The sequence below is a fragment of the Pseudonaja textilis genome, chromosome 3 (assembly GCF_049901715.1).
Source record: "Pseudonaja textilis isolate UNSWEBS1 chromosome 3, rPseTex1.2, whole genome shotgun sequence".
Classification (NCBI taxonomy): domain Eukaryota; kingdom Metazoa; phylum Chordata; class Lepidosauria; order Squamata; family Elapidae; genus Pseudonaja; species Pseudonaja textilis.
Window position 1 is genome coordinate 7,578,917 of NC_141992.1, and position 12,382 is coordinate 7,591,298.

Genomic DNA, 12,382 nt, shown 5'->3' on the forward strand with positions numbered 1-12,382 from the left:
AAAGGAATCAAATAAAAGGTATTAAAGAAGCCCCTTAGACAAAAGCCCAAATAATTAAGAAAACTAGGGAAACAAGAAAAGAAAACATGCCAAATCAGCAAAACAAACAGACAAAAGACACAAAATATATTTGCAAAGGAGACAGACAGGAGATTGCCACAAAACAAATATAAGAAAACATTAGGACGAAACTGATAATCCAATCAAACCACCCCGTGGAGTTTACCCTCAGGCAGAAATGAAGACAACCCCTGACAGGATTTAAAACATTAAGAAATACAAACACAAGCACACACACACAAAAGGAGAAAAAAAGGTATAAAAATCAGGGGCTTATCATACAAAGCTAGCTAGCCCCAGGAACGCAGACTTCTTGCTATCTCTCGCCTTCCTGGAAAATAAAAAGATCCAGCTTTCAAGCAGTTGTCTGTATCCTTGCACCGGAGCTCTCCCAGCAGGAAAATCAAATCCTCAGAAGAAAGGCATTTTCCAAGCCTTTCAACAGAAGGAAAAAAAAAATGGGTTAATGTATTTTGAATTGAGCAAGGGAAGTTAGATTAGATGGCCCTTGTGAAGCCAACACCATTCTCCTTAATTGTCAGTGGTATCAAACACTGTAAAATTAGTTTGTTTTGGAGACAATCAGACTCTGGTAAATCTTGTAGGGCAATTCAATTACTCGTTTTTGCAGTTCCTGCTTTGCCTGGCCTCCCACTCCTATTTCCTAGCAGCAGAAGCAGGTCTTCCCATAAGAAAGGTGGCAGGGTAGCTCTGTGTCTCTCTCCTCCCTCCCATAGAAACCACTGGGATATTTTGCAGCCAGGCAAATAAACACCAGGCAGAATGAGGACGTAGGAGTGGAGGTGGAGGCAGACTCGAGATATTTATTTTGCTTTCCTTTAATGCAGAGTTTTGCCTTTTGTTAGGTGGTGCTGGTGATCGTTTTGCGAAAGGATTTGGATCAGTTACAGGCAGGGCAGCTATTTTCACTGCTCGACTTTTCTGGTTAGCAAGAGCTAAGTCGATTGTGAATTGTAGTCAGGCAACTTTTGAGGGATTGGGGAGTGGAAGGGCAAATGTGTGCAAATGAAGTTCTTCTTGGAATGCAAACATTTGTGCTTTGCACAACTCGGTCCAACCTACAATGTGTTTCAATTCCTTCCTTCCTCCCTTCCTTCCTTCCTTCCTTCCTTCCTTCCTTCCTCAAGATCTTTCTTTCAAACCTTCTTTCTCTTTTTCTTTCTCTTTTTCTCTTTTTCTGTTTTCTTTTCAGCCAACATGTTTTCATTATTTGCTGTGACCTAAGATGTCTACTCCAACTGGGAGAAAGGCTGCAGTTAATATCATTAGGATTAAAGCAGAGGTAGTATTCAGCAGGTTCTGACCAGTTCTGGAGAACCGGTAGCGGAAATTTTGAGTAGTTTGGAGAACCGGCAAATATCACCTCTGACTGGAGATTTTACGGTATCCTTGCCCTGCCACGCCCACCAAGCCACGCCCACAGAACCGGTAGTAAAAAAAATTGAATCCCACCACTGGATTAAAGGGAAACAAGGCCTTAGTTGCTCACATGTTACAGCTAACAGGCAACTGGATAATTTCTCTGGATATTGAGCAGTAAAGCAGGGTGAATTATTTGCCATGCAAGGAATCCCTGGGCACCCTGAAAAGAAATATTTCCAATTTGCAACACAAAAGAAATGAGTGTCTCCTCCACCCTAATCTGTGTGATAAATTTATTCCAGAAAATTTGAATCTTAAAAAAGTTAATTACTAATTGCACCTTCTATTCCCTCTCTTGTGTGTAATTACACTAAGTGATGCAATAAACAAAGGTATTCTGCCTACATACGTCAGATGTTGGAGCAAGGGATGAACTAGCCTCAAGCCACACCAAGCCTTTGCACAATTAGGAGTGACTAACAATGGCAACAGGCCATCTAGAATTCTCATCCTTTCACAGCTGAGCAGCTGTGAATTGTGGTGACTTCAATTCCCCGGAATTCCAAGCCAGAAATTCTAAGAGGTGCCAACACAACACAGCTTGAGGGCACCTGCCTAGCATGGCTGAGCTAAACACAAGGAAACCTTCTGAATGGCAGTTGTGCATGCCGTACCTGGCAAAAAAAATGTCATGAATGAAGGAATAGGTAGCGTCACTGCCTCAACTTCCATCTGTTCCTGTTTTTTCCCAACCTAGGTCAACATCCACCATGAAGGAAAAGTTGGTGTACATTCCAAAACATGCCGAGATTATTTCCAAGCATTCTGCCCCAGAGGCATTTCTGCCTTCTTAATTCATCTCAGGGAATCATGGGAAATGTAGTTTCCCCTCAAACACGTGCAGCATCCTTATTCTTCCCTCCTTGTGGTTGGTGAGAACACATTTTGGTTTGTCATATTCTGGACAGTTTTCCAGAAAATTGACAGATTGGAGAGAGTTCAGAAGACAAGGACTTGGAGACATCTCAGGAGGACAGGCTGAAGAAACCTGATGGTCAGGAATTATTTTTTCATGGTCATTGAAACTAGGACCAGAAATAACGGATGTAAGCTGCAGTCTCTTCATTCAAATATAAGCAAAAATCCCAGATGTCAGCAAGTCTTATCTATATGGTAGCTACAGTAAGTGATAATACTACATAAGCAGGTAGAATAACCTGGAGAAATGAACACCAATTGGAGACATGATATCAGTGCTCAGATACGTAGAAAGCTGCGGTGGGATTCAAATTTTTTTACTACCAGTTCTGTGGGCGTGGCTTGGTGGGCGTGGCAGGGGAAGGATACTGTCAAATCTCCAGGCAGAAGTGGGATTTACAGGTTCTCCGAACTACTCAAACTTTTCCGCCACTGGTTCTCCAGAACTGGTCAGAATCTGCTGAATACCACCTCTGGAAGAAAGGTGCCATAAGGAAGATGGTCAGAAATTATTTTTTCATGGTCATTGAAACTAGGACCAGAAATAACGGATGTAAACTGCAGTCTCTTCGTTCAAATATAAGCAAAAATTCCAGATGACAGCAAGTCTTATCTATATGGTAGCTACAGTAAGTGATAATACTACATAAGCAGGTAGAATAAAATTCTGGAGTTGGTTCTGGATTTAACATCTCAGCAGGATCTTGAGGGGCTCTCACAGAGAACAGGGAGTCAACAGTACCTTAAGGGGTAGGGTGAGAAGTAACTAGTGGAAACTTATCAAAGAGAGACCCCAAACTAGAAATACAGTAAAGAGAAATTTTCTGACAGTCAGAACAATTAATCCATGGAAGAGCTTGCCTCCAGAAATTGTGGGTGCTCCAACACTGGAGGCTTTTAAGAAGAGACTGGACAACCTATTGTCCAGTCTCTTCTTAAAAAACTCCAGCGTAGGAACACCCACAATTTATGGGGGCGAACTGTTCCATTTATCCAGAATGGTATTCCTGGGAGGCAGCGGGTTGGACGACAAGCTCTAATGTTGGTCATTAAGCAAATCATGTGGTCGTGATTACATGACTGCAGGGTGCTGCCACCAGTTGTAAATGTAAGCCGGTTGCCAAGTGCCCAAATTGCAATGACATGATCACAGGGGTGTTATGATGGTCATAACTGCAAGTACCAAGTTGTTTTTTGCAAGGCTGTTCATTGTTAAACAAATGGTCTTACGCCTAATAATGCAACACAGCATTGTCATTGTGGGGCAAATAGGAGGAGGAAGGAGTACTAGATTTATTCACCACTTTAAGTTACTGGTAAGAATACTAAAGGTGGAAAATAAAATAAAAATAAATAAATAAAATAAAATAAACCATTGAGCTAAGTAACAAACAATGCTGGTGGCTACTAAACTATAGGAAAGGAAATTGCAAAGTTGACCCAAATCCAGGGATGGGCTGCTGGGAGTTTGCAGGGGTTCAGGAGAACCCCTAACTAAGATTCTGTGCAGTTCAGACAACCCCCAAATCCCACTCCTGGCTGCCCCCCCCACTCCCCTCCCCCCAGGAGTCCCCACATGGCCCATTTTGGATGCAGGGAAGTGCAGGGTGCATGTGGAGGCTCGGAGAGGGCAGAAAACGGGCCTCCCGGAAGTTCAGGAAGGCTGGAAATGGGCCTGTTTCCAGCTTCCAGAGAGCCTCCGGAGCCCGGGGAGGCCGTTTTCATCCTCCTGGAAGATCAAGAAAAGCCTCGGGAGCCCGGGGAGGGCAAAAACACCCCTCCCCACCGCCGTGGTGCAGAAGGCCAACTAGGCCACGCCCACCATGACCACATCCACCTAGCAACCGGGCAGAGAACCCTTTGCTAAAATGTTTGAAGTCCACCCCTGCCCAAATCCTATCACGTTCTCTTCTCTTTCAATCTTCAGTTCGTAACCATGGCAAAGTGCGGCATTTCAGAATCTACTCGAATCCTGCCGGAAGTTTTTACTTGGAAAAAGCTCATGTCTTCCTGAGTCTGGAAGAGCTCCTGGCTTATTACAAAGCCAACTGGAAAATCATTCAATGCCCTCTGTCTCAGCCTTGTGTCCAGAAGGTAAGTGGAAGAACATGGCACCCCCATGTGATTATTTTTTTTTCTCTCCATTCCTGACAAATTTCCCGTGCCCGAATGTGGGGCTTTTATTGGGGAATGGATGGCTGTTTGTTTGTTTGTTTCTTTATCTTTGGAGCAGTTTATCTTTTGAAATGTTCTTTTGTTCTCGACACTTAAACAGTTAATTTCAATCGATCACTTCCAAAGTAAACAATTGACTGGTTCCAATCTGAGTCGGTCACCGGAACCAAAGGTTTATTCTTCCGAGCTTTTGGGATTATGCTTGGAACCAGAAGTTGTCACAGATTGGATCCTGCAACACTATGCTGGAACACGTCTTTACTTTCATTCGTGTAAACTAACTATAACCCAGATCTTACTAGTGTGCTCCAACAGTCCAAAAAGCTAATACAATCCTTGGTTGTATAAACGGCATAGAATCAAAATCGCGTGAAGTATTTAGCACTGCTTTATAAAGCCTTAGCAAGGCCACACCTGGAATACAGCATCCAGTTTTGGTCACCATATTATAGAAATGATGTTGTGGACCTTAGAAAAAGTGCAAAGAAGAGCAATTAAGATGATTAAGGGCCTAGTGACTGAAACACATGAAGAACGATTGCAGGATTTGAATTTGGCTAGCCTAGAGAAAAGGAGGACTAGAGGCAGAGGTGGTTTTCAGGCGGTTCTGACCAGTTCTGAAGAACCAGTAGCAGAAATTTTGAGTAGTTTGAAGAACCGGCCAATCCCACCTCTGACTGGCCCCGCCCCCATCTATCCTCTGCCTCCCATTGAGTCCCAACTGATCGGCTGGGCCTTCTTTGGTTGCCCTGCACAGGAGAACGGAGCTGGGAAGCAGGTTAGTGGGGTGGGGAGGAAATGGGGATTTTGCAGTAACCCTTTCCTGCCATGCTCACCAAACCACGGCCACAGAACCGGTAGTAAAAAAAAAAATGAATCCCACTACTGACTAGGGGTGACATGATAGCAGTATTCCAGTATTTGAGGGGCTGCCACAAAGAAGAGGAGGGGGTCAGTTTATTCTCCAAAGCACCAGAAGGCAGGAGAAGAAACAATGGTTGGAAACTAATCAAGAAGAGAAGCAACCTGGAACTAAGGAGAAATTTCCTGATAGTAAGGACAATTAACCAGTGGAACAGCTTGCCACCAGAAGTTGTCGGCGTTCCATCATTGGAGGTTTTTAAGAAGAGACTGGGCAACCGACCATCTGTCTGAAATGGTAGGGTGTCACAAAGAATAGCATGGCTTCCGTGGTTTTGATATTTGTAATCTGAATTATCTTTTCCAAGGCCTTCGCGGCTGCTCTTCCAAGGGCTAGTCTGCAGCTTAAATTTTGTCTCCTTCCTTGACTGTTGATGGTTGATCCTAGAAGGCCAGAAGCTCTCCACCACTAGGAGATTTCAGGGTTGGTAGACTAGAAAAATGAAACAATGATGAATTGGAGTTAATTATCTCAGTGGTCCGGCAACCTTTTTGTTCTAGATTTCTTTATTCCTTCCTTTATCCAGGCCTGGCCTGTTATGGTCACCAGAATGTTAAAAAAATCTCTGGAAAGAATGTAGAGAACAACAAATAAGATTAGGGAGCTGGAGGCTAAAACATATGAAGAACAGTTGCAGGAACTGGGTATGTCTAGTTTAATGAAAAGAAGGACTAGGGGAGACATGATAGCAGTGGTCCAATATCTCAGGGGTTTTCACAAAGAAGAGGGAGTCAAGCTATTCTCCAAAGCAGGGGTCCCCAACCACCGGGCCACGGACCGGTACCAGTCCATGGAACATTTCCTACTGGGCCGCCGGTTTGCTGGGCGCCGCCATCTTGTTTGACGAGAAAGTGCTTCCGGGTGAGCTTTTCCAGTTGGAAAGCGGCGTTTGGGTCCTGAAGGAATCCTCGCGCCTTAGTTTCATCGAAGTCAGGGGGCTTCGAATGAAACTAAGGCGCGAGGATTCTTTCAGCACTGAAGGCAAGGTGAGCTGAGCGACCGTCCCGAAGCCGTCCCAGAGCAAAGCCCATCAACAAAGGTACAAAGGAGGAGTTGAAGGTGGCGGGGAGAAGCGTGGGATGGCTGGCTGGCCGGTCGCTCGGCTCGCCTTGCCTTGTCATGCGTGCTGATGCCGGTACCGGGCCGCGGATCATTTTGTGATGCCGGTACCGGGTTGTGGCACAAAAAAGGTTGGGGGCCACTGCTCCAAAGCACCTGAAGGCAGGACAAGAAGCAATGGATGGAAACTAATCAAGGAGAGAAGCAACTTAGAACTAAGGAGGAATTTCCTGACATTTAGAACAATTAATCAGCAGAACAACTTGCCTCCAGAAGTTGTGAATGCTCCAACACTGGAGATTTTTAAGAGGGGATTGGACAACCATTTGCCTGGAACGATATGTAGTTTCCTTCTTGAGCAGATTGGGCTAGATTAGAAGGTTCTAATTTCCCCTTCTAACTCTCTTATTCTGTGATCTGGATCGTTTGTCTCTCATCTTACCCCTTCTACAGAGGACTTCTGAGATGGATCAGTGGGAACGTCCCCGGTCTGAATTCCACCTTTGGAGGAAGATGGGTGAAGGATGTTTTGGAGAAGTTTGGGAAGGAATGTGGAAGAACACAGTGCCTGTGGCCATCAAAATTATGAAACAAGGTTTGTGGGGTGCAGAACGTGTCCTCTCTTGTGCAATGCGTCTTGTCTGCCTGTTTCTTAAGAGGTGGATTAACCAATCTTCCATGGGTAGGCCAGAGCTGAACGACGGGCACCCTAGATTGAATCCACCAGCTAAACAAGGAAATGAGAATGACTTCCCCCAGCTGGAAATTAGATGGAGAAATGATAAGCCATGATAACAATAGAACAGGCACTGGGGGATCACAATTTAAACCCCATCCTGACATCCTTGCATCTCGGCATCTGGTGCAAGCACATAATCACAGGATTAGCATCACAAAACTGGCACAGTTTTTGCCCTATAATTGTCTTGCACCCTCCCTAAAGACACTGTTGTTATTAGAAGTAATAATAACAATTGTTCCCACAGCAGTTAATCAAAGTCCCAATTGTTGTTAATAAACCAGGTCAATTGACCTCTTGGGTCATTCCATGCTCATAAATGAAAAGACATGCGGAAGGGAGCTTAGTTCAGGTGAATGCTGAACACATTTTTTTAAAAAATTTGGTACTATGTTAAACTCTGATACTAGGTGATATTCTGCACTTAGCCGGTTTGTAGGTTTCTGGATCTGGGTGGGATACAAAACAAACACAGTCACAAAAAACAATGAAGCCCCTTTTATTCCTCCACTTTGCTTCCAAGCTCCAAATATCCTTGACTGGAGATTAAAAAAACTCCCACACAAGCAGTTACAAGAAGGAGGAAATGCCATTTAAATTATAAAGAGTTAAAAAAACAACACAAACCAGGCAAAATAAGGGCTTGAAGACATGCACAGATATCAGAACACACACTGGGAAGGTCGCCAAACTCAGAGAGGAACAATAAACTAGAGATTTTTCCATGCTTTGTTTCCAGCACTGGCCCCTACACATGTCCATCCTCTTATCCAGTTGTCACAGCTGCAGCCCATGAAGAGGATCAAGGCCCTCTCCTTCCAAGTAGACTATATCTCTCCCTTACCCCCTCCTCCCTGTATGCCCTAGGATGGATAGGGGATGGGCCTGGGTCCTCCTCTGACTGCCCAGCCGGCCTCTGCCCTTCCCCAGCCTCCTCCACAACCTCTGGAGCCACCCTTCCACTCCCCGTCGGCTGTTCCTCCTCTTCCTCAGAGTCTGACTCCACCAGGGGCATGATAGGATCCTAGAACCCATGTTCCAAGTCCAATGTAAGCTATCCAAGCTGGACAGAAACTTCTTCTTCCAGTTCTCATTCAATCTGATGAAAGAAAATTTCCACTGGGATTAGATTAGATTAGATTAAATCAGATTGGATTACAGTAAGGACTCCCGACTTGAGCAGGAGGTTGGACTAGAGGATCTCCAAGGCCCCTTCCAGCCCTATGATCCTGGGGCGTGTGTCTTTTTCCAAAAAGCAAGACAAGTTTGGAGGAAGCTTCCTAGGCAAGACATCCTTGCTTTTATTTAGTGCTTCTAGCAAGTGTTCTAATTTTTATTGCAAACACCTGCTACTTGGCTTCCCACCCTTCAGTTTAAATCCTGACAGAAGGTATCTAGAACTTTCTCCAGAAATCACTACTCCCTGGGAATTTATTCATTTATTGTATTTATTACTCAAATTTAAGTAGCTACTGCTATGACCCCCAAGGCGAATCTAGGAACTGCAGGTAAAACCCCATATAAAAACCATAGATATTTTTTAAAAAAACACTTTGAATTGGACCGAGAAGCAAATTGGCAACCAAGAAAGCTTGGGGAGCAGAGCTATAACGTGCACTGTTCTAGGAACACACATAGTTGCCTGCTCTATTGTATTCTGTACCAGCCGAGGCTTCCAGATACTCTTCAAGGGCAGCCCTTCTGAAGAGTGCATTGCAGTAATCAATCTGAAGGTGACTAGGGTATGAGTGAGCCTGTGAGCTTGGTCTAGCAATTCAGGAATCTGTTGCTTGAGAAACTGTAAGAGAATCTTTTCCCTTGACATGAAAGCAGGGTTGCAATATTTGAGGGATTGCCACAAAGAAGAGGGAGTCAAGCTATTCTCCAAAAGACCTGAAGGCAGGACAAGAAACAACAGATGGAAACTAATCAAGGAGAGAAGCAACCTAGAACTAAGGAGGAATTTCCTGACTGTGAGAATAATAAACCAGTGGAACAACTTGCCTTCAGAAGTTGTGGGAGGTTTTAAGAAGAGATTGGACAATCATTTTTCTGAAATGTTATAAGGTTTCCTGCCTGAGCGGGGGGTTGGACTAGAAGACCTCCAAGGGTCCCTTCCAACTCTGTTATTCTGTTTCCCAGCCTTGGGCATTTCCGGGTGGATGGACTTAGGGTTTCCTGCCTAACTAGGGGGTTGGACTAGAACAGGGGTCTCCAACATTGACAACTTTAAGACTTGTGGACTTCAACTCCCAGAGTTCCTCAGCCAGCTCAACTTTGACAACTTTAAGACTTGTGGACTTCAACTCCCAGAGTTCATCAGCCAGCACAACATTGACAACTTTAAGACTTGTGGACTTCAACTCCCAGAGTTCATCAGCCAGCTCAACCTTGGCAACTTTAAAGACTTGTCCCAGGACTTCAACTGGATTAACTCCCAGAGTTCCTCAGCCAGCAAAGCTGGCTGAGGAACTCTGGGAGTTGAAGTCCACAAGTCTTAAAGTTGCTAAGGTTGGAGACCCCTGGACTAGAAGCCTCCAAGGTCCTTTCCAGCTCTATTCTGATTGGTTGATTGACTTCAACTCCCAGAATTCTCATCAATAATCACACTGGCTGTCAACTTCTGGGAGTTGAAGTTCACCCTCCAGAAAATTCCCAAGGTGGAGAAACCATGACCCAGGGCTTCCAGATGTGCTGGAATGAGAGAACAATCCCAGACATTGTCTGTGCAAAGCCATCCATCTTTCAAATGTCCTTTTTTTGTCTCCTTCACAGCTGACATGAGGGACGACTTTGTCAAGGAGATCCGGAACTTGAAAAGCTTGAAGCACACAAGGCTCATCAAACTGCTGGCGGTCTGTTCTGTGGGGGAGCCAGTTTACATCGTCACAGAGTTGATGCGGAAGGGCAACCTCCATAGTTACCTCAACAGTGAGTATCACCACTCTCGGATGATGCTTCCAGACCCCATCTTCGTATGGTTGACCAGCCCAAGGTGAAAATGGTGGGCATGACAAATGACTAAAACCCAGGATAGGCTGCAACGCAGCCTGCAGAAATCCAGCATTCTTCAGACATCTGGAATCCGGGCAGTCCTCGACTTATGACAATTGAGCCCCAAATTCGGTCACTAAATGAATAATTGTAAGTCACACAACATGGTAGAGGTTCTATCTTATGGCTTGTGGCTACCCGCTGGATCTGTATGACTCCGCCTCATGGGTGCCATCCCATACATACACAACACACACACACACTTACCAGTAGTCCTCACCTACAACTAAGTTGTGCCCAAAACAATGGTGGGATTCAATTTTTTTTTTACTATCGGTTCTGTGGGCGTGGCTTGGTGGGCGTGGCAGGGGAAGGAGACTGTAAAATCGCTAGTCAGAGGTGGGATTTGCCAGTTCTCTGGACTACTCAAAATTTCCGGTTCTCCAGAACTGGTCAGAACCTGCTGAATCCCACCTCTGGCCCAAACATTCTGTTGTTAAGCAAGACAGTGGTTAAATGAGTTTTGCTCCCTGTTATGACCTCTCTTGCAACAGTTGTTAAGTGGATCACTGCAGCTGTTACGTTATGAACACAGCGCTTAAGTGAATCTGGCTTCCCCATTGACTTGGCCTGTCAGAAGGCTGCAAAAGGGGATCACATGACCCCGGGAGACTGCAATGGTTATAAGTATGAGTTAGTTGCCAAGCGTCTGAATTTTGATCGCATGACCATGGGGATGCTGCAATGGTGATACGTGTGAAAAACGGTCATAAGTCACTTTTTTCAGTGCCCTTGTAACTGCAAACAGTCACTAAGTGAATGGTTGTAAGCCAAGATCTACTTGTATTAGTCTTCTGTTTTCACACACACACACACACACACACACACACACACACAGAGGGGGTGGGGAGGGGGCAGGCAGACAGAGAGACAGACAGACAGAGAGACAGACTGAGTCAAAAGCCTTCCATGGTTTGCTAAAGGCTACCCTACCAGCTGGGAACCACCCAAGAACTGGTTCTTCCTTAAACTTAATTTTATAAACTCCCCTGGGAAAATTGCTATTCCTTCCCCAAATTTCCTCTCCACCGGGCAGTTGGGCAGCTTCCTTGGCTTCGGATGCCATCTGAGGCATCTCCAGTTTCAGCCAAAGTTGACGAATTCCCAATGCCATTTCGCCATCCCCAACCTGCCACCCTTTTCTAGGGAGATTCTTCTCGGCTGAGAAATCTCTTGTCCAAGAGAAGCCAGTCTGGCTCCTTCCCATGAGAAGTTTCCTGCGTTGAAGGACCTGACCTTCTTTCCAGATCTGGTTTGTTACCTAAGATGGGACAACTCCCTAGGAGAACGAGTCTGGAGCCAACGTTCTCTGTTTCCAAGAGCCTAAATGCTTTTGCCTGCTAATGAGTTTCTTTCTTGCGTCATCCCAGAGCAAAATAGCTTTGCACGGTGCATTGTGTTTACAAAGTGTAGCCTCTTCCTTCTAAGGCAGGGGTCAGCAACCTTAAACACTCAAAGAGCCACAAAGATCCTAATGGAAGCCCCCCCATTAAATTCTGGAGCCAGCCAGACTCTGTGGCAGTTCCCCCCACCATAGAGTCTCCTCCTAGCACGGCGTCCTTTTTCCTCTAACTGTTCTAACCAAAAGCCCTATCAATTGTAGAGCCGACCGGCAACAGGGAGCCACAGCAGAGGAATGAAAGAGCCACATGCGGCTCCAGAGCCGCAGATGGCTGACTCCTGTTCTAAGACACTGGACAGAGATGCAACCGTCAAACTGGTTTTCTGCTGAGGGTTAGAAGTCTGAATTCCCGCTTTGAGGGACTCCAGGCCCTTGTGGGATGTGTCAGTCAAACCCAGATGTTATTTCTCTAAGAATTACGATTAGATTGAATCAGGAAAAAAAAAATCCACCCTACTGCTATAATGGGTGGAAAGAAGCTTAGAAGTTGGCAGTTAACATTTTGCTTCAAAATTAAGCTGCTTAATCCAGAAAGTGAGACTTGTGGGTTTAAGTTTGCTTCAGGTAATATTTTGTGGGGAAATTACCTAGAAAGGATTGGATTGTGCTT

The 12,382-nt window shown here is 45.1% G+C and overlaps 1 protein-coding gene across 1 annotated transcript in view; it reads left to right on the top strand.

The window, feature by feature from the left end:
* SRMS (src-related kinase lacking C-terminal regulatory tyrosine and N-terminal myristylation sites) overlaps positions 1-12,382 on the top strand; it is a 44,977-nt gene that overhangs the window by 25,727 nt on the left and 6,868 nt on the right. The window contains exons 3-5 of the mRNA XM_026697358.2: positions 4,349-4,515; positions 7,031-7,172; positions 10,092-10,247. Coding sequence (XP_026553143.1) covers positions 4,349-4,515; positions 7,031-7,172; positions 10,092-10,247 — 465 coding nt within the window. The remainder of the gene's footprint in view (positions 1-4,348; positions 4,516-7,030; positions 7,173-10,091; positions 10,248-12,382) is intronic.